The following is a 27,851-nucleotide window of genomic DNA, read 5'->3' on the forward strand; positions in this document are numbered from 1 at the left end:
CCCAAAAATAACAAGATATGAACATATTTGAAGTCATATTTTATAGTGTTCAGGAAATGAAGGATCAATTATTTGTTTCATTTGACTACATGGGAATGTGTTCAAATGAAACTGTTGAGTTGTAATTTAACAATGAATTATAACAAAACTGAAACATCAATTGCTTCATGTAACACCTGAAGAGTTGAGTAATAACTTTAATGTCATGAGGCATTTTACTGCAATCAGACATTTAATTTATCATTCTCTTTAAAATGCCAAAGAATACCGAAGACAATTTACTATATCACATGGCACAGTCAATTTTTTCAATGTCACCCTTTCATGCAGACAAATCAAAAAATGATAATTTGAAGGACAATGTATGGAATTTGCATCTATAATTTTAAGGACAATGCTCAAGTTATAGTTTCCTCCTCAGACCCTTCTCATAGAATGTAAACACAAAAAAAAACCTTCTTGCTTCGTATTTGTTTTTTTTTCTAATGACTGTAATGTTGTTATGTACATGACTTCATTACTTTCAATTTACAATTCAAAAGACAATAATAACAAAGCCTAGTGGTGGATAGAGCAGATTGTTACCCCCATTTTCACATGGCCTGAGTCGTTATAAATCTTTAATTTTATACCTTGCTAATGCTCAGTACAAAATTTGAATTTAAAATAGCCTGGGCTAATTGAATTTTTTCTTAATTATGAAACATGCACTTGATAGAAGTTTATATATTGCTATTTGTAGAGTGCTTGTAGCTGACAAATATACCTTAGTACTAGACAAAGGATAAATCTAAATATACCTTAGTTCTAGACAACGGATAAATCTAAATATACCTTAGTACTAGACAACAGATAAGTCTAAATATACCTTAGTACTAGACAACGGATAAATCTAAATATACTTTAGTACAAGACAAAGGATAAATCTAAATATACCTTAGTACTAGACAACGGATAAATCTAAATATACCTTAGTACTAGACAAAGGATAAATCTAATTATTACATTGGTTTCAATGAATTACATTGATTTCCCAGTGAAATAAAAACCGATAATTTCACATATGAAATAAACGTGGTTATTTCACTCCTCTGACGTCATACAACAATAGGCGTTGTCAAGACGTCGAAAACCTCGGATCAAAACAAATTGTGAATGCGTAGAAAACGATATAGTTCCTTACATTTTCTACTTTAATTTCATAAAAAAAAGCCAATTGCCAATGTAATAAAAAGAATAACTAATCAAAGAATTCAAATATCGAAAAATATTCAACTCGTGACCGAACAACACCGATAATTAACTCATGCGCTACGCGCATTCGTGAATTAATGTGTTGTTCGGTCACTTGTTGAATATTTTTCTCTATTTGAATTCTTCGATTAGTTATTCTATAAATACACCTGAGTACTAGACAACAGATAAATCTAAATATACCTTAGTACTAGACAGCGGATAAATCTAAATATACCTTAGTACTAGACAACGGATAAATCTAAATATACTTTAGTACTAGACAAAGGATAAATCCAAATACACCTTAGTACTAGACAAAGGATAAATCTAAATAAATATCACATAGTAATACAGTATTGATATTTTTTTTCTGATTGAATATTCACTTTATCTATTGTCATGCCTTGGAGGAAAATAATATATCTTTACAATAATATTACACAGACCATTATGTTGGAATACATGCAGTGATAACATTATTATATCTTAAGAATTTTAAAGTATAATATGAAATAGAAAACAATTTCAATAAAAGAATCATTATAAATACATACATTGTTGATGTAAGAGCTACCATTTGATTTTTATGGGGGAGCTAGGATGAAATTTGAAAAAAATAGGCAGGACAGGAGTTTTGAGTAAAAAAAAAGGCAGGATGAGACACTTGCAAAAAAAAAGTCAGGATGACAATTTAGGTAAAAAAAAGTCAGGATAAACTTTAAAAAAAAAAGGCAGGACCGAACAGAGTGAACAATAAAAAGGCAGGACAGAGATTACAACTAAAAAAAATGCAGGACAAAATTTTTTATCCTAGCCCCCCCATAAAAATCAAATGGTAGCTCCCTAAGGTAAATGTACATAATAACATTAAGCAACACTGGAGGTTTTTTTATTTGCAAGCACCTGCATATGGATTATAATTGTGTTCCTTGTGTCTCTTTAACAGAGTGGTGCTGCTTACAATGAAGCTATTGAACCAAAGTTTCTGAATGGTAAAGTTGAAGTCATCTATTCTGAAGTTTTACAGACCCCATCATGATTTGGTTGACTGCTATGGAATATTTGTGTCACCGAGCTACTACATGTGCTAGTGGAGCACTTCTATGCTCATCTTTCTGGATCACATATCAAAGTTCACTACAAGTTTTTGGTGGAGTTCATGTTGCTCAATAGTTGATTTTCACTGCTATGCTTTGCAGTCTGTTTTTTTTTCTCTTTCTTTTGGCCTTGGTGACCTATATATGAGCTGCGTCGGATAAAAATTGACCTTATGCAAATAAATAGCAATACAACTGTAAACCTATTTCGGGTTGAAAAAATCTCTATGCAAAAGCCTGTAACTGTTTGAAAATTGAGAAGTTATAAGAACCCTACAACACAGACCAAAATTCATCTTTTATTTCGTATTTCAATTTTCCAAAATCAGTCAGTCTTATACATGTACATTTCTATCCGAGGCAGCTCATATTTTGTTTTTGTTTTTTTTTAATTTTGAATGTATCGGCATTTTAATCTGTTTTATATTCATTTATTCTGTTGGAACCTTTTTCTCAATTTCTCAATCATCAATATGATAATCACTAATTCCATGATATATTATAATTTATTGGTTAGCAATAAAACAATTCATTAGTTACGATTTTAAACTTTGATAACTTTGTTACAATTTGCAACTAATTCTGAATTCAATCTAAGAAAAAGCATATTTAATGTATTCTCATTGCTGAATTTCATAAAATTTGCAACCAAACAAGTGACATTACCACAAACTATCCTATATAAATCTAAACTGCCTGATTATCTTAAGACATTTTGTTGATGATCTTCAGTACAATCACTATTCTTGGAACCACTGATAATATTTTATCACAAATACAATATGACAGACAAACCATGGTCTTTATTTGAGCTGAAATATTGAGGTGACTACTATCTTTCTATAGTACATCAACACTGAAAAATCTAAAATATTATCTCAAAAAATTAACAATAGATTTGCTGGAAGCATTCTAATTTCACATATTATGTCAAAAACCATAGAACATGATAACCTATTGAAGGTTAATGTATGATTGTATCCTGTTCAATTATTTCTTGCAATTACTTCAAATATTTTCAGATCTAATATGAACCAGCTACTTTAAGTGTTGATGATAATGAACTTCCAACAATCATTAAACTAGGACTCTCCATTACTTCTTTAAAAACTTCTAAGAATTGTGAAGCGTTTGTTTCATCAATAGCACGACTATCATAAGACACTGTCACAGTCATATTAGTCTGGGACTGCCCATCTTCACCAGCTACAAGACGTGATGACCCTATGGCCATAATAGCAGTCTGTGGTGGGTTAATAACTGCAGTAAATTCACTAATTCCAAACATGCCTAAATTAGATATTCTGCAAAAAAAGAAAAAAAGATGTCATAAAGTCCATTGCAAAAATTTGTAATCTAACTATAGCAAAACTTTGTAATGTAACAATAACATAACTTTGCCATGTTACTAATGAATACTTTGTAATAAGTTTATAACAACACTTTAGAGATACGCGTCGCCAGGTAAACTAAATTTGTGACAGTAAAACTACCGATGGAAGTCCGCAAAGCTTCAAATACAATACAGTTATCTCTATTCTAATGCAAAATAAACAAATCATTTAATTTTAGTCATTATAATAGTGTGTATTTTCATTAAACGAAAATCCCGCGAAATGATGTTATCTTCTTTGGCGCCTAAACTAGTGACGTCATAAGTATGCTTCTGGCATCAAACGTAAACGTTTACCTGGCGTATTCTGGCTTCTTGTCTGCTTCAGAATGAAATAAAATTTGATAAAAAGAAGGTTTCTAGGTGCAAAATGTGAGTTTTTTTTGCTTATTATTGGAGAAATTACATGTCAATACATTCCAGAATTCAAAATGTCGGCTTCCTTAGTTACAGACAGGGAGATAGAGAATTTTACGCTTATGGTCATCCAATCAGAACCATTGATACAAAATAATTGCATTAAAATTTGCAAAGTAAATGTCGAAAACTTTGTACTGTAATTATTTCAAAACTTTGAAATGTAATTTAATTTCAAAACTATTTCAAAACTTTTTTTTTTTGCCATGTCTTTGTCAGTTTGTCATCGACTTATGGGATTGAATATCCCTTTAGTATCTTCCCCTCTCCTTTATGGCCATGGTGTTGTCAGTTTGTTATCGACTTACGGGATTGAATATCCTTTTAGTATCTTCCCCTCTCCTTTATGGCCATGGTGTGTCAGTTTGTCATCGACTTATGGGATTGAATATCCTTTTAGTATCTTCCCCTCTCCTTTATGGCCATGGTGTTGTCAGTTTGTTATCGACTTACGGGATTGAATATCCTTTTAGTATCTTCCCCTCTCCTTTATGGCCATGGTGTGTCAGTTTGTCATCGACTTATGGGATTGAATATCCTTTTAGTATCTTCCCCTCTCCTTTATGGCCATGGTGTTGTCAGTTTGTCATCGACTTATGGGATTGAATATCCCTTTAGTATCTTCCCCTCTCCTTTATTGCCATGGTGTGTCAGTTTGTCATCGACTTATGGGATTGAATATCCCTTTAGTATCTTCCCCTCTCCTTTATTGCCATGGTTTTGTCAGTTTGTCATCGACTTATGGGATTGAATATCCCTTTAGTATCTTCTACCTCTCTTTTACAATGCATCTATAGGAAAAAATTGTTATGTAACAAAAGCCAAATTGCGTAATGTATAATTAAGCTGAACAATGATGGCCATCTTATCATGGCATAAAATCTAGGTTTTTATAGTCTAATTTTGTTTAAAACTTGTCTACTAATTTGTCTATCAAAATGATGATCTTTACCAAGGCTTAGAATTTGGAAAATTTGCTATCTGCACTTGACAGAATTATAAACATCTCTAGATACTCTATATCTAACACAACAGACAGAGTGTCCCACCATTTTTTTTTTAAACGGCCAAATAATAGCTTTTATCTGTAAGTCCTATAATCTTTACTTAATATCAAACTCACGTAAAAGTTCCACCTTGAAATTCATGCAGCTGTAGTTTACCTTCTCTTGCTCTGACGGCAAGATCCTGCAATTATAATGATTGATAAATAATTTAAGATAATATCTAACTTTAAATAACATCAATTTTATGTGTGACCAGGAATTTCTTCACAGAAAATCGGAGGAATGCAGGGCTTAAAAAATAATGCCCTCTTCTATTGTAGGCAGAGCCCGATACTAGTTTAACCATGTCATTGTCCTAAGTCAAGAATTTGTCAATGGTTGACTGTAGTTACATCTTGTTATCCTTTAAAGAATATGGTGGTAAAGGCAGAACTTTGGTAGTCTCCAATAAATAGTCTAGACTCCAACAATTTAACTAAGAAATATAGTAAAAAGACTTTCTATCATTGAGGTCCATATGGTGACTTCTAGAATCCTCCTAGTTTTTTTTCTGTTGTTAAATTGGAGATCAAAATAATTAGAAAGATAAAACAATTCTTGCTTTGTACAAAAACAATGAATAAAATATTCATATTGCTAGCTCTCAAGGTATTAAATTTTCCCTTTAAAGCGCTGTCACCCTAATCAGATACACTATAAGCAGATCAGTTTGACTGAGTGAACCCCTCTTTATATTTACTCATAAACTCAGGAAATGCCTTTAAATCTGTAGCTTGATTAGTTGACCCAATGATCCCTCCCCCTATTATGGCAAAATGTATACCAATCATCAATCGCAATACCACATTCACTTTGTTTACCTTTGTACTCTTGAATTCAAACTTCATCTTGCATGCCAAAAGACTAACATCTAGGGATACAGGTTTTCAATTAAAATCTTATACTTCTGTGATTTGCAAAATACGATCAGGGAAATATACAATTTAATTCATCAAAGACAAATAAGTCTATGCCTCTTGAACAAGGATCAGTATTGAAGATTGTGGGCAAATATCATTGTTTGTGATCATTGAACAGACTATTCAAAGATTTATGATTTTGCTTCGTAGAACAGGTAACTTGAAGCAAATGGAATGACTGTTTGTTCAATAACTGACTGTCCACGGCAATGAGCTGACACAACATCTGTTACCATTCCTGTTTTTGACTTACTACAATGCAATTTACAACATGTGCTTTTGAAAATTTCAGAGAATTTTATGCAATAGAAAAGCATTTACTTGAGAAAAAAAAATTCATGCAAAACTAATTCCGAGCAAAATGCAGACCAAAAAATTGCAGAAGTAATTTTTGGTTATTTTGAAAGGTTGATTTTTCAAACACAGGAGGGGAAAATCTATAAAAAAAAAAAACAAGGAGTCGCATTGGTTTGGCCTATGCCTGTTTTTGGTGAATTTAGTGTTAAACTGAAATTTATGTTAATTTTGACGTCTTAGAAAAATAATGCTAATAAGTAAGTTTCCAAAAAAAGATATTTCATCTTGAAATCTAAAAATTGTTTTTCTAGGAGTCTAATTATGCCTTTTATCTAGCCCTCCTTCATTCTGTTTAGTGTTTTTTTCTTGTTTGTTACTGTATTACCTTTATAGAACTGGATATTTCATCCACTGCTAGATATGCTGCATTCTTTATAATTGGAGTGATGAGCCCCTGATCAGTTGCCACAGCAACACTTATATCAACATTACCAGACATTTTCACTTCCTCTCCTTGCCAAACTGCATTCAGTGCTGGAACTCTCTGCAATTATAAGTTAAAAATGTTCTTATTTATTAAAAGGTTGTAAGTACATGGCCAAAAACATAAACAAAGAGTAGCAAGCATTGTGCTACGCATACTTCACCATAACTCAAAAGTATCTGTGAAGAAGAAGTTTGTTTCTTACAAAAAGAGCGCACACAATAAACTCATCACTGTCAAGCTGAGGACCAAAAACTAAAACTGTGAATGAAAACAAACAAAAAGATACCCCAGCACCACAGTACCATAAAAATAATATAAATGACTAAGTCTATGAAAATTTACAGAAAGGAAATGGTGCAAAATAATGAGTACCCTTTTTTGTTTAGGACAAGGATAATTTTCCTCTTCAGGTTTAATCCACCATTTTCAACATAAGGAAATGCCTGTACCAAGTCAGGAATATGACAGTTGTTTTACATTTGTTTGATTTGCTTAGGCTTTTGATTTTGCCATTTGCTAAGGGAGCAACCATTTAACTTCAAGGGTTGGGGGGAGGGGGGGGGGGGTTATGGTTTTTTGTCTGAGTCAGAAAATGTTTTTTTCCAAAATTTAACACTATAAGGTATGGGGAAAATCTGGATTTAGAATATTTTTTTTTTGTCATCTGCTTGACCACAATATTTTTTTTCATCAAATTGGGGATCAGAATATTTTTTCAGGAAAAAACCATGCACATACTCAGATAATGTTCTATAACTGTGTAATGTTTCAGCAGAATCTATTGAGCCATTGTTGAGGAGCTGCTCTTAGAAGGTATATTGATGGACTGATAGGCAGACAGCTGCTGACAAAATATAAAGTTATTCTCTTCTGACAGTAGTACTAGAGAAAAATGTTCATTTAACACATCAAAATTAAAAGTATCTTCAAACAGAAAGTAGTGTCTGACAGATCTGATATTCTAAGATTGGCCTAGCCATTTTTCAACTACAATTTTAGCAGAATACACAGTGTGTTACCTGTAAAGCTATAGCTGAATACACAGTGTTTTACCTGTAAAGCAGAATACACAGCATCTTACCTGAAAAGCTGAATACACAGTGTCTTACCTGAAAAGCAGAATACCCATTGTCTTACCTGTAAAGCAGAATATAGTGTCTTACCGGAAAAGCAGAATACCCAGTGTCTTACCTGTAAAGCAGAATACCCAGTATCTTACCTGTAAAGCTATAGCTGATGCCTTTATTATAAAATCATTCATTGATACTTTGATTCCTTCACCTATAAATAATGATACTTGTTACATCTTTTGTCAGTGTAGAATCATGTTACATCTTTTGTCAGTGTAGAATCATGAAGTAGTTTGTGAAAGAATGTTATCTAATCTATCAATTTGTAACAACCTTATAATTTATGAATGTTATATTATTTTGGAACTGTGCACATTTTTTTTACTTTTATGAGTACAGATATAAATTACTTCCCATTTGAGAACAATTGTTTCTTTTTAATCACATATAAAAAAAAAGTTGGATTAAACAGGGTATTTTATTTGGTTCAGGAATGATTTATCTTAATTAATCTAAAAGAAATTAATACTTAAGATTCTATTCACATCAAGGATGCTGAAGCCTTATTATAGTTTTCACTTTTTCTGTCAGTTTATCCGTCAATAATTTTTGTAAACCTAAAAGCTCAAAGAAAATTTGCAAATTGATTGTGGAAAAAAATTTAGTTATGTTTTAGAATTTCCCTGAATATTCATATATAGGTATAATTTGCTATTTGAAAAATAATCTGCTGGCCACCATTTATAAAATGGCTGCCAAAATAAACAAATTCATAGCTGTAAGATTTTATTGAACCTTTATATTTATGTACATGTCCTGAATTTTTTTTTCTAATGTCGAAATTTACCAAAATTGATAACCCATGGACATGTGTTGCTTTGCATCAATATTTTTTTGTTTTTGTGTCTCACACAAAAAAGTGTAAGTGGGGCCTTTCCTGACATGTCAGTTTTCTATTTGTATAGTGTATATTCCTAGTGCCCTACTAATGGCCACACTGCATGTGTTGGATTGTAAGATGAGTCAGCAAGTACAAGTTAAACAGATGATTTCTAATGATTTTTTTTTAATAATGCCTGGTATCAACTTGCTCACAATACAATTATTAAAAGAATCTGGTAAATTTTATTGACCTGGAATTGATATTTCACTTTTGTGTGCTTCAATTAATAGATGACTGATAGTTGTTTGCTTTACATCCAGTGGCATCAACAAATAAATGTAGAATTATCATCATTTAGGTAAAAATTGTACTCAAACTGTTGTTAGTGACCGTCTTGAGCTTGCAGTGATGTGTAAACTTTTGTTCTGTGTTGATGGTCTCAGTGTGACTATAAGATGAAGAACATCAATTAAAGCCCTATTCCTTTGTTTTGGGTTATGTCAAGAGTATTTATGGATTTAATGTGCTTTATAAATATACCTTCTTTTCCTTTCCATAATATTAATTCACTCAAAGACTCACCTAATAACTGTTTCCTTAGATGAGAAACTGCTTTTATATTGCTCTCTATTGAAATATATGAATGTGGTATTGTCATCTGAAATATACAATTGTCAATTTAAATTATGTCTAACAGGAAAATATGTCCATATGTCAATTTAAATGATGTCTAACAGGAATATACGTCCATTTGTCAATTTAAATGATGTCTAACAGGAATACATGTCCATTTGTCAATTTAAATGATGTCTAACAGGAATATATGTCCATTTGTCAATTTAAATGATGTCTAACAGGAATATATGTCCATTTGTCAATTTAAATTATGTCTAACAGGAATATATGTCCATTTGTCAATTTAAATGATGTCTAACAGGAATATATGTCCATTTGTCAATTTAAATGATGTCTAACAGGAATATATGTCCATATGTCAATTTAAATGATGTCTAACAGGAATATAGAAGCTAAAAAATATGTGAGGAAAAGTTCCATGCTCAGAAGGTATTTTCATTAAAATTAAAAGTACTGTCCAGCAGAAAGTGAATGCCCAGCAAATTTGAAAATTGCTCAATAGTACAATTCATTATAATAAAGGAACAGATCAAATTTAGATCATTCTTACAGATACTTAGTTATTTGTGACAAAAGTTTGGGAATATTTAATGATTGTAAGCCATTACTTTAGATTCAGTCAGTCGCCTGGCTATTGTTCTTCTCATGTTAGTTAAAGGAATATCTATAAACTCCTCCTCTTCTCCAGGAACAAATGTAGTAGTAGACTGGCTAGTTTGGATAACTTCCTCCTTGCTAGGTGTCTTTGAGATAGTCCCGAGATCTTGCTTGGACAAACTATTAGATTTTACATATTTCAGTATGTCCCTAAAATTTAGATATACAATGAAATAACAATAAAATGCTCCGCTGGGCGCAGCTTGATACGACCCCAGAGGTTGAACCCTGAACAGTTGGGGCAAGTATGGACACAACATTCAAGCTTGATACAGCACTGAATTTGGATTGCGATTAAATATTTGACACAGCATAGGTTTCTGACACCAAATGAATGTGGTCTAAGAACTTAAAAATTTTAATTTATCTATTCAAACCATATCATTATTATTTGCTTTTATATATAAATCAGAAATAACCAATCTAAAATGCAAAAATTTTAAAGAAAAAAAAAGGAAAAAAAGGAAAAAATAATTGTGGATAGTGTCCACATGTGGACACAGATGATGCCCCCGCTTGCATATCATATAGTTATAAAGGGACATAACTGAAGAACTGTAAAAGTGACGCTACCCAAATTTGAACTTGATCTGAGTTTTGTGGTAATAAGCATTGTGTGTAAGTCTCATAACATTTGGTTGAGGCTAACTTAAGTAGAGAACAGAAACTAAAAATTCAGCAATTTTTATATTTGTAAACACACATAACTCTTGAACGGTTGTGTATAAGTTTTATAACATTTGGTTGAGACAAACTAAAGTTAGAGAACGGAAACGAAAAATTCAGCAATTTTTATGTTTATAAAGGGACATAACTCAAGAATGGTAAAAGTGTCGCCACCAAATTTCGTACTTAATCTGTATTATGTAGTAATAGGCATCGTGTATAAGTTTCATAACATTTGGTTGAGACAATCTAAAGTTAGAAAACGGAAACAAAAAATTTGTACTTTCTTAGTTTTGTGGTAATGAATATTGTGTATAGGTTTCATAATGTTTGGTTGGGGCAAACTTAAGTTACAGAATAGAAACTAAAAATTTTGCAATCTTTCGATTTATAAAGGGGCATAACTCAATAATGGTTAAAGTGACACTACCCAAATTCAACTTGATCTGTGTTTAATCAGTGGAAATCAAAATTAAACATTGCATTGTATAAAGCATTGATTGTAGTTGATTCAACTATAATCATAGACAAAGGAAGATAACTCCAATTTTAAAAATTACTTGATATTTAGAAGAAACTAAAAAATTTGCAATTTTTCCATTTAAAAAGGGGCATAACCCCTTTTTTGGCCCCTAATTCCTAAAATCTTAAGGCAATTACCCCTAAAATCAATCCCAGCATTCCCTTTGTGATATGGAACCTTGTGGTACAATGTCAGAGAGATCCATACACTAACACACAAGTTATGTCTGGAAGTTACAAAAATGCTTATTTTTGGCCCCTTTAGGCCCCTAATTCCTTAACTGTTGATACCATAACCCCCAAAATCAATCCCAACCTTCCTTTTGTGGTATTGAACCTTATGGTAAAATTTCATAGAGATCCATTTACTTAAACTAAAGTTAGAGTGCGAAAACCAACGTGTCTTTAGACGACGACGATGCTGCCGCCACCGCCGCCAGAGTCATACCAATATACGACCGCAAAATATTTCGGTCGTATAAAAAACTAAACAAATCTAATAATTTTGTTTGCAAAATTTTTAACCCTTACCATGCGGGGGCCGTAATATTACGGCCTCTACCCAAAATACCGTTCTTTGGCTCCAATGGCTCTCCATACTTTTAGAGGTCAACTGTATGATATTAATTTTGAAGTTGATGCATGTTCCCTCAACCTAAGGCTATTCATTGTCATGTTTCTCAGTTTAAGGTGCATTTTGAGCCCAAATACGAAGTTGGAAAATTGAAATAGGATAAAACCGGTGATCAAACCCACAACCTACTGCACTTAAGGCAAGCACACTACCAGAAGACCACCAAGATAGTCAATATTAAGGAAATTTCTGTCAAGTTTTCTATCAATCAATTCAAATGTGAATTATTAATAAATGGAGAAAGAACCAATAACCTTGACATACTCACCCTTTGAGAAGTCTACCATGAGGACCAGATGGCTGAACTGTTGCTGCTGTTATATTGTACTCTTCTAAAAGTTTCCTAACAGACGGTCCTATCGATAACTCTGTGCTGAAATATAGATGCATTCATGTAATTACATGTACAATTAACATTTTACTCAAGGAAATATCAATTATCCTTGTTTAACCTGTTTTTGAATGCCTTAGAAACGTAAATATATAACATACCAGCATAAGATTGCTAATCCTATGAAAAAAAGTGCTAAATTACACCTTTTGTGCATTGCAACACATTACATCCCTGTTATTCCATACACATAAAGAATGTGCACACTTACTGAAAAGAGTTGTTGGTTTTTATGGAAAAAACTGCATCTTTTCCTTTTTTTTTCAATTCATATTTTGTTTAACAGTAAATTGAATATTAAAAAACTGAATATTGTATCCATTCCATGCACATTTTGTCATGTTGTAGTTAAATTACATTGTTTAGTTACATTATTTTTGTTTTAACCCACTTATATTAAAATAAGGAGATGAGGTATGATTGCCAATGAGACAACTATCCACCAAAGTTTAAATAAGTGGATGTAAGCAATTATAGGCAGCCGTATGGCCTTCAACAATGAGAAAACCCCATACCTCATAGTCAGCTATAAAAGGCCTTGGTTTTTACACTAGTAATTTTTGGGGCCCTTTATAGCTTGCTGTTCGGTGTGAGCCAAGGCTCCGTGTTGAAGACCATACTTTGACCTATAATGGTTTACGTTTATAAATTTTTACTTGGATGGAGAGTTGTCTCATTGGCACTCATACCACATCTTCTTATATCTACTTGACATAAAAAATATGAAACAATTCAATTGAGAAAAGTAACGGCCAAATTTATTACAAAACAATTTACGAAAAACAAATATGACGGACATGAACCAACCATTGAACTACAGGCTCCTGACTTGGGACAGGCACATAAACAATGTGGCGGGGTTTAACAATTTTGTGAGCGCTTAACCTGGGACAGTGCCTGTATTTGATTATTCTAATTAATCACTTTGTGTTCAAATATGTATTTTTGGGCTTTCTTTCATGCAAGGGGGGAGGGAGGGGGCAACTTTTAAAGAGTTCTAATAAACTAACCCTAAACCCTAAACTAAACCCTTTCACTAACCCTAATCCTATAACCTAACTTTAACCTAGAACAAATCCTAACCTAACCCTAACCATAAATGAACCCTAACCTAACCCTAACCGTAAATGAACCCTAACCCTAAGGTAAAAGAAGGCATATTTTTTCTGTTAACTCCAGTTATTGTTTTGTAAAAATCAACATAAGGAATTCAATTAATTTCCTTTCTTTACTTTATCAAAAGGAGTTAACTCTGCATTAAACATATATAGCTGTGTTGCAATATATTTAATAGTATATCAGTTAAACACCATCTTTTGGAGGGAGATCCTTAGGGGATGTTCTGGTTGAGTTTAAATCCATAAAAATAACAGCAAATAAAGTGTTGACACAGCGATGTCTCAACTGTGTGTAATTGCAACTGTCGAAATTCAAAATGGGGGCACTGTATCTGTACGATTGGAAAAAGGAAAAGATAGACATCTCTAATACAGAACAAAAGAGCAAAGCTTACAATAAAGGACAAAAGCCAACAAAAACCTAACTTATGGTGATTTTGTATATTTGACTTACTGTGAACTTTTAGTTGTTGTAGTGTGGTCTTCTGTTGACGGTGATTTTGTATATTTGACTTACTGTGAACTTTTAGTTGTTGTAGTGTGGTCTTCTGTTGACGGTGATTTTGTATATTTGACTTACTGTGAACTTTTAGTTGTTGTAGTGTGGTCTTCTGTTGACGGTGATTTTGTATATTTGACTTACTGTGAACTTTTAGTTGTTGTAGTGTGGTCTTCTGTTGACGGTGATTTTGTATATCTTACTTACTGTGAACTTTTAGTTGTTGTAGTGTGGTCTTCTGTTGACGGTGACTTTTGTGATGTGGAAACTGGTTCTTTCTGTGTTGAATCAGACTCTACAGGTATCTCTACTGACCTCCAATCATCCCCTTCTTCTACCATCACAGCAATCAATGTTCCAATCTTTATGTCTGCAGTATTTTCAGGTTTCTGTAAGATTCAAAGATTTGATAAATGTTCCAATCTTTATTTTCTGCAGAATTTTAAGGCTTCTGAAAAATTAAAAGATTTTATCAATGTTCAAATCTTTATTTCTATCATGGTTCAAATCTTACTTATTGCAGATTTTTTAGTTTCTGTGAGATAATGTTTGTACTCAGCCAAGATTTCAGATTTCAATTTTATGATTATCATTCACACACACATCTGAGAATATTTCTTTCATAAATCAATAAATAAATAAAATAAACTATAATGCTTTTAAGTTCAAAAGTATGAGAATTGCTCATTTTTGTGTATGAAGTTATAAACATCTGCATTTTTATCTTTTTGGTCAAAGTTTAGTTTTGCCACAAATGCCTTCATAAGCAACATTACCTTTGACATTGTCATGAAAAATTTAACAAATTAAAAAACCAAAATCCTTATTCAAAGGACAACATGGGATTGTTTGGACCAAAGTACAATTTGGCAATTAGGCCTTCATCAGTTCCAACATTTTCTTTCATTTCTGCACATTTTATATTTGGATATGACTCTTATCGCAAATTAACACTTCAATCATTTGTCATTAGGCTGCATCTAAATATATTAATGTGAACTTTCTACTGAATTTTGTTCAGTTTTCTTGAGACAATTAACATATCCAAATAAACAGTATGGATGTCATTAACCTCATATACAGACTTAAATCTAAAAGGTGAGATACGTAAGTATATATATTGGAGAGATTGATAGAGACCTTTCAGACATGTCCAACAAGAAAAACAATACAATTTCAGAACATTTAAATACTAAAAATTGTTGTAAAGAAGATATGAAGTAAATAAAAATGTATATGAAAACAAATGAAAAGTAAAAAATATTACAGGAATTTTGTAGAATCACTATAGCACCCTGGATAAGGAGGATGAACATACAGAAAACTTACATTGTAAAAATGACCAGAGCATTCGATCCTTCATCAGATCTAATTATAGCAGATTCTTAATTTGATATTCCAAACAACATGACATGAATCAATTGATTTATTCTATTGAAAGTTTGGATATGATTATCTCCCTTGGATTCATTACTTTTTTCTAGAAATGCAAGACAATGGATAATTTCTGAAATTAAACATAAAACATATATCTGAATGTACATCCCTCTTTTGAAATCTGAAATGTCAAAAGATAACAATACAAATTTAAGGAAAAGAGTGGTTTGCTTGAACATCTGTTCTGTTCACTATAATTATTCAGAACCAACAGATAAATATAATCATGAATTGATACATATATATTTAGTAATATTTTCCTGAAATGCTGTTGAAAATAACTTACAAGTATTTTAGCCAGGATTCCTTCATCATCTACCTCCATGCTGACCACAGCTTTGTCTGTCTGAATCTCACATAACACATCACCTGGCACCACAGACTCACCTGTTAATGGTAAAGCATCACAAGCACTGTATTTTACAAATCTATATATAAATATCTTTTATATCATCTCTTGGTAAAGTTTTTAGGGTCTTCTTTTGAAAATGTTTTGCTTTAGGGGTCTCAACCCATATAGAGCTATACTAAACTATCCTTAGGCATAACCCTAAACCTTACCCTAACCCATACCTTAACCTCATACTAGCTCTAACCCTAAAACCTAACCCTAACCTAACCATAACCATGAATGAACCCTAACTCTAAAGTAAAAGGGACCCTTAAAGTAAAAGAAGGCCGTTTTTAGAGTTAGCAACACCTAGAGCATCAAAAGTGGTGCTGTTGTTATAACTGGTGTGTTGGTAACTCTGTTATTTGACTGTAACTTACATATTTACATTTGTAGTTCACAAGCATATTACCAACCCTGTAGTTTATTACTTTGAAGTACACATATGATACAAGAAAATATCATTTATAAGTTAACAGTGACAAAACTGGGAAATTTATTTCACAATTAACAAGCAGTTCCCTCATGATCAGGGGGATGCTTTGGTATTCTTCATTAATTCAGTTCTGCAACAATCTAATACTCTGATTCCAAGTTATAACTGAACCTATTTTCATATCATTCTCTGTCCATGTGAAGTTTTTTTTCTCACCTTGTTGAAAATGCGAGTTGTATTTATATTGATGCCAAGGCAAATGGAAATGGAAAAGAAGTAGTGAAATCATTAGCCTTTTAACATTCTTTGAATAAGGAGAGACGTTTTATTACTTCTTTACAATGTATACAAAAAAATAATACATTATTTTCTTTTCCCAGTTGCCCCTTAAAAATCTCCTAGCTCAGGATCCCAACTAATCATAAACAAATAAATTACATTTGGCCAAAAAGTTTCAATGAACAATGTATTGAACTAGTAACAGTGATTTTTTTCCAAAATGACCACTGTACCAGCCATGGATCAAACCCTAAACCTACAACTTTACAAACTAAGCTAAAGGTTTGCATCACTAGATCCGCAAACTGCGGGTTGTTGTAGTTCTATTAAGTATTTAGGGAAGCATTCCTACATTTTCCAAATCTCATTATTATACCATTGGCATTAGGTCCAATATCAAACCCTAGCTAAAACTCTTAATCACTATTTTCTTTCTATTTGGAGGTCTAAATGCTAAACCCACTGTTTAAAAGATTTAAAGGTTTAAGCTGGGATATGATGACCACACCTGTCTACATTTGACAATCTCCCTGACAATATTTTTAACATAACTGGTTTCACATGCATGTATTATGTAATATATATACTGTTAGATCCTCTCTGTTTTTAAAGATTTACCTTCCTTTTTCAGCCATTTGACAATAGTTCCTTCTGACATTGTAGGAGATAGAGCAGGCATCAAAACTGGTGTTGATGCTGAAAAATATAATAGCATTCTGTCATAGACCTTTTCATTAAAAATATTAAAATACAAGTGCCTTGTATCTACTGCTGTGAAGAAAATGCTGTATAAACAATACCGTGTAGACAATACTGTATTGACAATACTATATAGACAATACTGTATACACAATACTGTATAGGAACAATACTGTATAGACAATACTGTATAGACAATACTGTATACACAATACCGTATAGACAATACTGTATAGACAATACTGTATAGACAATACTGTATACACAATACTGTATAGACAATACTGTATAGACAATACTGTATACACAATACTGTATAGACAATACTGTAAAGACAATACTGCATACACAATACTGTAAAGACAATACTGTATAGACAATACTGTATAGACAATACTGTATACACAATACTGTATACACAATACTGTATAGACAATACTGTATAGACAATACTGTATACACAATACTGTATAGACAATACTGTAAAGACAATACTGCATACACAATACTGTAAAGACAATACTGTATAGACAATACTGTATAGACAATACTGTAAAGACAATACTGTATACACAATACTGTAAAGACAATACTGTATACACAATACTGTAAAGACAATACTGTATACACAATACTGTATAGGCAATACTGTATACACAATACTGTATAGGCAATACTGTATAGACAATACTGTAAAGACAATACTGTATACACAATACTGTAAAGACAATACTGTATACACAATACTGTAAAGACAATACTGTATACACAATACTGTATAGGCAATACTGTATAGGCAATACTATATAGACAATTTTCCACTTCAAATTGTGCATACTAACTTTTGACAACCTAAATAGTGACTAAAACCAAAGTTTCAAAATAATGATCAACATAAAGTGTTCAAATGAGCAAGAAACTTTGAATTTCTTCAGTGGGAGGACGGGAGGAGACCTACAAAAATGGGATTATTGTACTCCCTTCCGAGGTTCGCATGTATGCTGAATGTACAGGTAGTGCAACAACAACAACAACAAAAATAGCTTAAAGAATTTTAAGTATGTATAAATGTGCGTTCAATCTATCATTGCAATGTTCAATAAATAATTTTCTATTCTTATATTGTGCTCCCTTCCGAGATTCACATGTATACTGAATTTGCAGGTAGTGCAAACAGAAAAAAATAGCTAAAAGGATTTTAAATATGTATAAATATACCATTCAATCTATCATTGTTATGTTCAATAAATAATGTTCTATTCATATAAATTTGTCCAATATATGTAAAACAACGTATACTGGGCAATGACACAAAGATGGTACAAAATGTACAAAGTATCAAGATGCTTCACTTAAAAAAGACATAATTTGCAAATTTAATGTAAAATTTTGTAGGTCACAATAACTGCAGGTAACAATAAAAAACGATATTATTGTTACCTGCAACATCTGTCTGGATATATATTCTTGGCAAGAGTTTAAAAATCCACTAGCCCGACGCCCGGGGCTGGAACATTTATGCCTTAGCCAATTAAAACTTGTAATCCAATGTGCCCGACGGACTAGTTCATAAACTTCTTGGCGTTACCAAGAAAGTAGAAAAGTAGAAAATCAGTTCCTCACTATTTTTATCTTAGCCAATCAGATTCAATTACTTCATCCAGGATTCCAGGAATTTGAACTGATTTTGTACATGTTTTAAAAATATAACAAATTACTGGTATAATGTATTGATTGCAATTCACATACTTTCAATATAGATTTCTCAGTACTGGGGGTATTGTATATTGCTCATGCCAAGACTTTCAATTGACGGTACTGATGCATTCATCAATATGACCTGCAAAGGCAGACAACACGAAACCATGCAACAAAGTATTGCTATATATTTTAGTAGGGGCGCCCTCGGAATATTGTCAGTTTTGAAAAGAAGAATTGTAGATGAAGGGGGATATGACGCTGATACCTCATCAAAAAGTAAAAAATGCCAGATACAACCAGGAAAAGAGGAAAGAACATTTATTTTTAATTGTGGACAGATATTCCCATGGGCAAGGTCGGTTGTTGCTGATGGTATTAAAACCAGAGACAATGTTTTTGAATATTGCCTTTATTTTCCCTATCACTCTGATAAAAAGTCTCAGGCTAGCAGTTCTTCCAACAGGACTAGTAAAATCCTGCTACCAATAAGTCCTGGGCTAGTGAGATACAATATATAACCAAATTTTTTTACCCCTGTCTTGGTAATTAATCTTGGAAGTAACAATAATCATTTCTTATTGTTAATTTTTGCCGGTCATCATAGCCAGTGGCAGATTTAAACATTAATTAGTTTGAAGTTGCCTACCCATGCCTCAAAGGGTTGGGTAGGTAGGTAGGTAGGGCTTTTATGTTTTTTTGGCCATGTTAACAAGAAAATGATGTAAGAGCAGAAAAAATAAACAAAAAACAAAAAAAAACGAATCGATTTGTGCAGGGATGATTCCAGCTGTTTTTACATGGGTCCCTTGACCATCAAATTGGGATGAAATAACAATATTTTCCTGTAAAAACAGAAAATGTATATTAAGTTTCAGCTGTACACTGATGTAAGAAGTTGTAACATTTTGAATAATTCTGGATGGGCTACTGAATATGATGTATTGTTTATATCATATGTGATAACCAAATCGCTTGACAGTTATTTGATTGAGACCAGGGAAGTCTTTACATTAAAAGATCATTGCACATGATGCACCATCTTTTGTAGGCTTTCATCTTACAATGTAGCTATGGTAACCTAGGCCTTTTACAATAACATATATATCAGCTAACATAAACCAAGGAAAAAATCATCCATGTGGGAATTTTTTCAACAACAGATCATTTTATAAATTAACCTTGATTCAAAGTGATTTCAAATTGAACTGACCAATTGTCGAATTCAGAAAAGCAATTACGAAAGTTTATATACTTTATAACTGATCAAGATTTTTTGTGATTTTTGCTAGCTGTTTAATATGTAGAAGGTTGCCATAGTTTAACTTTTGTTGTCACTCTAACAAACAGGAAATTAAAGCATTGAACCATTGTATTTTAATATTATTTTGATCATCTTCACTTTTGAAACAGTTCCATAATGTCGACATCGTATTAATAATTTCATGAATGATCTATCATCCACACGTATTTTCAAAAACGCTCAAACTTATGACTTTTGCGGAAATAGAGCCTGACAAAATATAAAATAATTTCTTTTACAAAGTTTTCATAATATTATATAACAGACTCTGCTGGGTGATCTCCTTTTACGAGATCGGCGCCCATTAACATTTATTCATCAATGTTATATCAAAAATTTGAATTTTGCTCTCTCTCGATGTCTGCCTTGATGACACCCATTTTGACAATAAGCGTCAAATGTCATATCAACCTGCTGGGTGATCTGCTTTTGCGAGATCAAATACTCTAATAACATCAAATCATTTAGGCCACATGTTGACATAATTTAATCGTTGTAAATAAAGTGGAATCGTTGACATAAAATTGAGAATGGAAATGGGGAATGTGTCAAAGAGACAACAACCCGACCATAGAGCAGACAACAGCCGAAGGCCACCAATGGGTCTTCAATGCAGCGAGAAACTCCTGCACCCGGAGGCGTCCTACAGCTGGCCCCTAAACAAATATGTATACAAGTTCAGTGATAATGGATGTCATACTAAACTCCAAATTATACACAAGAAACTAAAATTAAAAATGATACAAGACTAACAAAGGCCAGAGGCTCCTGACTTGGGACAGGCGCAAAAATGCGGCGGGGTTAAACATGTTTTTTGAGATCTCAACCCTCCCCCTATACCTCTAGCCAATGTAGAAAAAACAAACGTACAACAGTACGCACAGTAAAACTCAGTTTAAGAGAAGTCTGAGTCCGATGTCAGAATAGGAAACAAAAGAAAATAAACAAAATGACAATAATACATAAATAACAACAGACTACTAGCAGTTACTGACATGCCAGCTCCTGACCTCAATTAAACTGATTGTAAGATTATGTCTTCATCATATGAATATCAGGCACAATCCCTCCTGTTAGGGGTTTAGTATTATACCGTCATAAAATATATGAGAAGAACATAACCTGTGTCATGCCCAGGGCCTAATCTAGGATTTTGAAGAGGGAGAAGTGACTTCTCCTTCCATGAGAGAGAAGGGAGAAGTGGTCAACTTCTTGGAGAAGCGAGATTCCATTACCGTTTCGGTTGCATCGTGTTTTCAAGCTTATCACTGAGCCTTAGGAAATTGTTTTATATTCAATAAAAGATGTACTTGCAGTTTTTTCATGTTATTGTACACAATGTATATATAGAAAGTTCTTAATAAAAAGTATTAGACAATATATAGTTGTTATTTATTTATTGATACCATAATGTGTTCTAAATAAAATTTGTTGATTGGGACATGAGGGAGTAGCCTAGTAATATTATCAAGATTATGATGCATTAAATTCATGTGCATCTGCCTCAATTTATTTTTAAAACTCCAGAAAAATATGATGAATTTCACATGACTGGGAATTTAATTTATATCACCACTTGTCATTGTTTTGTAAAACATTATTGAATGTCCAGGACATTTATGTTAGTTGTAGTAAATTGAGATTATCGTTAAAGATTTTAAGTCTATATATGAAAATATCTTTCAATCTCCAGTTAATTATCCGATAAAGAGCTAAAATTTCTATCATTTTTTAAAAATATCATCCATATCAACGAAGTGGTCATGAGAAAAAATTCACTGCTGATCACAAATTATCTGGTCGAGTGTCGTACGTTTGCAATCACATTATCCATCAGCTGTCTTTCTACCTTTTATATTTCAATTTTTATTCAATGAATATAAAATACCTACCGTTAATTCCCACCCTTTACCTACCGAATAATAAAATTGATCGACTCGTGTAAATAAAACAAATCAGCTGAGTGATTACGTAACATCCTCAGATGAAAATCATCGTAAAACGATAACTTAAACAGACGGTCAGTTTTCCGTTTGAACAGTTTTGAAAGTTATATCCGAGGATGTTCAAAGTCGCCGTTGTATTTATTTAATTTGATCGTTTACAGTATTAGTCCTGGGTCGTTTCGAAAATCTCGATTTTTCCTTGTCAGCCGCCATTTTTTTTTACCTGTGACACTTGTCAATCACAAGTTGTCTCCCTTTTACCGATTTTGATAGCGATTTGACTTCGCTATGAAGTCAGTCGGCCGGCGAGATTTAGCGATTTTCAAAATTCTTTGGCGACTTAAATCGTCATTTCGCCGGCAAGATTATGGCCTGGTCATGCCAACAACTGATTTTAGAATAAATATGTTTAATTCCGATACAAAGACCCTATAAGTGAATCAATATTAAAGCCAAAATATGCAATTTTTAATGACCTGACAACAGTATCGTAACTATATCCCTTCTTAATAAGTCTGTTTAAAGGTTTTGTTAACTTTTGAGGTGAATACTGACATTTTTGTGTTTTGTAAAGAATATTACCATAAAAGATTGGATGTGAAATACCCGAACGTATAAGATGTCTGCATGTTGAGTTATATTTATGAATGATGTCCTTATACCGATGATAAAATTTAGTAAATGTTTTGACTAGTTTATGATATCGAAAACCCTGGTGTAATAATTTTTCAGTAATATATAAATTTCTCTCGCTAAAATCTAATACGTTGTTACATACACGAGCGAATCGTACAAGTTGAGATATATAAAAACCATAAGATGGTGACAGCATTATTGACGACAAACTATGAAAAAATTATAGTTGCCTAAATCGCATATACATTGACACTATTTTCTTCCCATTGCCCATATTTTATTATTATTGATAGAACGTCTATATATTATATATATAGTGCCTGTGAATATAGTCTTGACCTTTTGCACATCAATTCCTGTTTTGAACTGAGTAGCTTCAGGTTGTTTAAAATTAATCAATCATTGATTATGAAAAGCAGCTAAATTCAAGCTCGTCATCACATGTCAGACAGTAAAACTACTTCCAGAACTGTCAAGGGCAAATCTGACACACTCTAACTTAACCTGTTGATAAATGTACTTATAAAAATTCACCTTGGTCTGCACATTTTGTGAAGAATGTTCTTGCTATATATTGCCCATTTTCTGTTATCTTATTAGGTTCCTTCAGGCCTGTTGACAATAAATGTTTAGAAAATCGTCTGCCAAATCTGACAATGCCAGAAGCAGCCATCGTCGTCTTGTCAAAACAGAGCTAATTAATCTGAGGGATTTTTTTATTTTATCAAACGCATAAATGACTATGACTTCTATATATTATAGAAACCTTCATTTATAGGAGCACCACACATGCATTAGATTCATGTTGCAACCGTGAGGGAAATTATTACTTTTATCGGAGAATAGTATATGTCGACATATTATGTCACAGCTTTGGCAATTTCTATTTCTGTTTAGATTTACATGGCGAAGAGGTAAATTAATTTCCAAACTAATAATCTTCTACCGGCTGGACGATATTTTTACAACCAAAATATTAAAATTTTGTACGCCAGACGCGCGTTTCGTCTACAGTGACGCTCGAATAAAAAAGGTGAAGAAGACGAAATAAAGTTCGAAGTTGTAGAGTATTGAAGACCTTAAATTCCGAAAGGTTATGAACTTAAAGGTAGTCTACTACTGGGGAAGAAAATCCATATCAAGTATTCAAAGTCTATAAAATTGACTGAAAAGTTACCACAAAGATCCTTTTCTTCATTCGCTATTGATAAAGCAATCAAGTTTTCTGACTTATCCAACATGATATATACCTATATTATTGGTCATTGTTCGTTTTCAAAATCCGTCCATATCTTAGATAGAAATTGAGAAAATATTTTTATCAATTTAATTCAATTTTATTTAATCTAATGAACTCTGAATCATTTAAATGAACAAAATCTTAAATATGCAGTCTTAATGAAACTGGGAAGATCATTTTGAAAGCAAAATTTACCGATAGAAATTATGTTGATATCTTAATGTTTGGTACTACGCGTACATGTAATATTATAAGATAAATTTACTTTTTTCTAATTACTTTGGTTATTACAGTGTTCAACGACCTATTTTGACTTTTGCTTTTTGTCACCTACATAACCGTATATTATCAACTACACAACAAAAATGTCCACTACATAACAAAATTAGGTCAATTGTTATGTAGTTGACCGTTATGTAGTGGACATATTATTCACACTTTGGGGCATTTTTTAATACCACTGATATACTTCGACATCACATACACTGTGCTTTTTCAATAAAACATAGAAAATCATTGATTATAATGATATAGATGTGGACGTGGTGTTCCATTGTTATCTTGAAAAAAAATCCCGTTACCAAGTGGACAAGTTAAAAAAAAATACGGGTCTACCTTTACTTACTTTTAAAAATGCTTAATAAATGCAATAATTGTTGATACCATTACAGAGTTATCTTTTTATGCTTCCATTATTATAATGATATGTAGAGTTAGTGCTGAGGCACTCTCTAGTAAAAAAGGGGTGTCAGACGTTATATGACAGCAAGCAAAAACGTTTTCGTTATGTAGTTGACAAAATATCTTTGATACGATATTTGGTATTTTTGGAGTGGGAACTTACGATGCACTATGTAGGACACCAAAATTCAAATAATGATAAAGCCGTATTTTCCTCACAGGTCAGTCGCGTACAAGATTATTGACGGATTTTGAAAATGACCGTAACGTTACTATATAATATGTAATGCCTTACACGGTTAGCAGCCGTATTGAATTTCAACTGCCATACCAGTCACATAATATGTCCAAATTTCCTGCAACTTACCGTGTGTATTATCAGAAGTCCTCTCTAATAATGGACTTCTGGTATTATCTGGGGCTATTGCACTAGTATAACAGTCACTCACACGTAGTATTAATAAATAAGTAAGCAAAGACAAGTCTGAATTCAAAATAGAGAGCGCTGCCCTTCATACAACTTTGACTCGATCGAAATAGTCCGACAATACCACCTGAAAATATAAACATTATGTTTTAGTTTAATGAGATATAGGAAGATGTGGTATGAGTGCCAATGAGACAACTCTCCATCCAAGTAACGATTTATAAAAGTAAACCTTTATAGGTCAAGGTACGGCCTTCAACACGGAGCCTTGGCTCACACAGAACAGCAAGCTATAAAGTATATAAAAATAAATAAAAAAAAAAAATAACGCAGCTTATAAGCCATTGGATTCTTACGAAAATAATACTTTACATAAAACACGAAAGGAGGATAACAGCGGATTACGAGCGACCAAAATGCTAATTTTTATTTATTGGTAGTACCTTTTTTTACTATTCAGTGCTTTCTTTTGATTTTTTTTTATCTTAATATACATATGAAATCATACATAAAATTACATTTACTGCGTGGTTGAATATAGAAGTTAAAGGATAGATTTTGTTTTGTTTTCTTTTGATTTCTTATTATTTTCCTATCTAAAGCAATACTTTGGTGAACTTATACTATTTGTATCAAGCTCTTGAATCAACCAATGATATATACATTTATGTATAGCTGTAACTACCAGGCTTTTTTTACTCTTGTTTTCGATACATCCTGCATGTATTCATACCTACCAACTTTTCAAAATCTCCATGGGGATATTATATATATATCAAACGTTAACATAAATCACTGGGTTAATTAAAATTGCTTTGTCATTGTTTATTTCAAAAGTTCCATACACATATCAAATTTTCTCACATCCAATTTGATGTTACATGTAATAGGATTATGAGGGTGATGTACCCTTATGAATTGATAAAATTTGATAATTTGATACTCGAAAATGTTTGGAAAGTATTATTTATGATAAAAACCGAAAAGTTAGCAGAAAGAACATTCAGCAATCTATAAAGAGATAAGAAGAGTGAAAAGAAAGAAAATTTTATAATATAAGAGAAAAGAAGATAGTTTAGAATTGCAAGACTAAACAGAGAAGAGGCCTACTTTTAGGATGAAATTATCATCAGAAGAGATATGTGGCGACCTTTTAGTTCAGTTCTTTAGTTTCAAAAATGATTACACTTTCTGACACTCGAATATATTCAATTAAGACGCTTCACATATACATGTTCATGTGTCTGATAAATAATATTCCAGGAGAGACATCTCTACAGAGGAAGTTTCTTTTATAGGATTATGGAATATTAATACAATTCTGTATTTAGTTTTGCATTTTGCAGTTAATATTGTAGTAAATGCTGTGGAATACTGCGGTGATCTGTGGTAAAAATTATGCACAGACGTTTGCAACATCTCTGGAGTTGCCACATTTCAATCTGATTAAAATACAAACAAAATGTATGAATATTATATGCATGGTATGTGGTGGATAGTTTACGTTTAAGCAGTAGAGTCATCTTCTTGTATAATACTTCTTTTGTGTATAAACATCCCTAAACGTAAATAACGTTTTTTTAAAAAAGATATACATATCCTGATTTAACATTAGGAGTCAAGTGACTTCATCATCACGCAAAAAGTTAAAAACCATTCCAATGTTTTAAAAATTGACGAAAAACTTTGGCATACGGAACTCTGTAAATGTCAAGTACCCTGTTAACACGATCAAAGTTTTTGATGGCTAATTCCACAAATTTGACGGGAAATAAAGAAACTATAAAAATCGTTTATTTATTTATGATTTTTTTCCTCTTTTTATTTTTTGGTTTTAAATTGGCCAAAAATTTCTTGTTAGCAACGTTTTCTTCATTTGAAACGTTCAAAATTCCAAAAAGGAGTATTGACAATATTAAGGTAAGTTTGGTCCAAATTTTAGGGCTATTTTTAAAGTTACTTCATAATTATATTGCTAAAATTGCCATGGCCGTGAATAAGCCCACGTTATGAAGGAGGCAAATATTGAGGCGGGGTCCGGGATAAGTAGCTGAGCATTTCATGGTTTTAAATCCCAGATTTTGCGAAATACCAAGAGATTTTTTGCTTCTTGGCTAAATAGCAGTTCAGGACAAGATGCATAAAAAAAAACGATACATTTAAATCAAAATAATTGATTTATAAAAATGGATAATATGATAGAAAATACTTTAAATTCATTTACTTGTAATGTTGTTCCAAATGGTCCGAAAAGCGAGATTAATCTTACGATGGATAGTTGAGTAACCACAGAAAATATTTGATTTTGGAAACTCTGAAGCGTGGATTTGCATGAGGTGACATTAGGATATCCACTTGTTTTGTTCTCGATTTCTTGTAGTATGTCAAGAACCTGTTCCGAGTGGAAGCCATGTCAAAATGTCTACTCACAAGGTTCATCTGCTTTCACAAATCGTCGGCATGCAGGCACCGTTTTTCATAAAAGTTTTTCTTTTACTCGAACCATTGATAAACTATGTCATTTTCAAAAGTATAACCATGACATTTCGAGAGGAGCAGGACATTTGGACTTTTTTTACCTGTAACACGAAAGGACATTTGCGCTCCAAACACTATGGTCATTTGCGCTTTCAACTTTGATGCACCTGAACAAAATTGACAGGACATTTGCGCGTTTTACCTATGATAGTTTACCTTTACTGTTAACAA

The 27,851-nt window shown here is 32.4% G+C and overlaps 1 protein-coding gene across 1 annotated transcript; it reads right to left on the bottom strand.

The window, feature by feature from the left end:
• Positions 1 to 2,820: 2,820 nt before the first annotated feature.
• Positions 2,821 to 23,487, bottom strand: LOC127705758 (pyruvate dehydrogenase protein X component, mitochondrial-like). The gene is made up of 11 exons (XM_052210118.1): positions 23,329 to 23,487; positions 17,131 to 17,208; positions 15,693 to 15,793; positions 14,177 to 14,358; positions 12,230 to 12,334; positions 10,091 to 10,289; positions 9,429 to 9,504; positions 8,113 to 8,174; positions 6,792 to 6,950; positions 5,267 to 5,331; positions 2,821 to 3,637 (listed from the first exon to the last, which is right to left on the bottom strand). The coding sequence occupies exons 1-11, from the start codon at positions 23,465 to 23,467 to the stop codon at positions 3,358 to 3,360; spliced, it is 1,446 nt and encodes a 481-aa protein (XP_052066078.1). The 5' UTR covers positions 23,468 to 23,487; the 3' UTR covers positions 2,821 to 3,357.
• Positions 23,488 to 27,851: the final 4,364 nt, after the last annotated feature.

This window comes from Mytilus californianus, unplaced genomic scaffold (assembly GCF_021869535.1).
Source record: "Mytilus californianus isolate M0D057914Y unplaced genomic scaffold, xbMytCali1.0.p SCAF_6, whole genome shotgun sequence".
Lineage (NCBI taxonomy): Eukaryota > Metazoa > Mollusca > Bivalvia > Mytilida > Mytilidae > Mytilus > Mytilus californianus.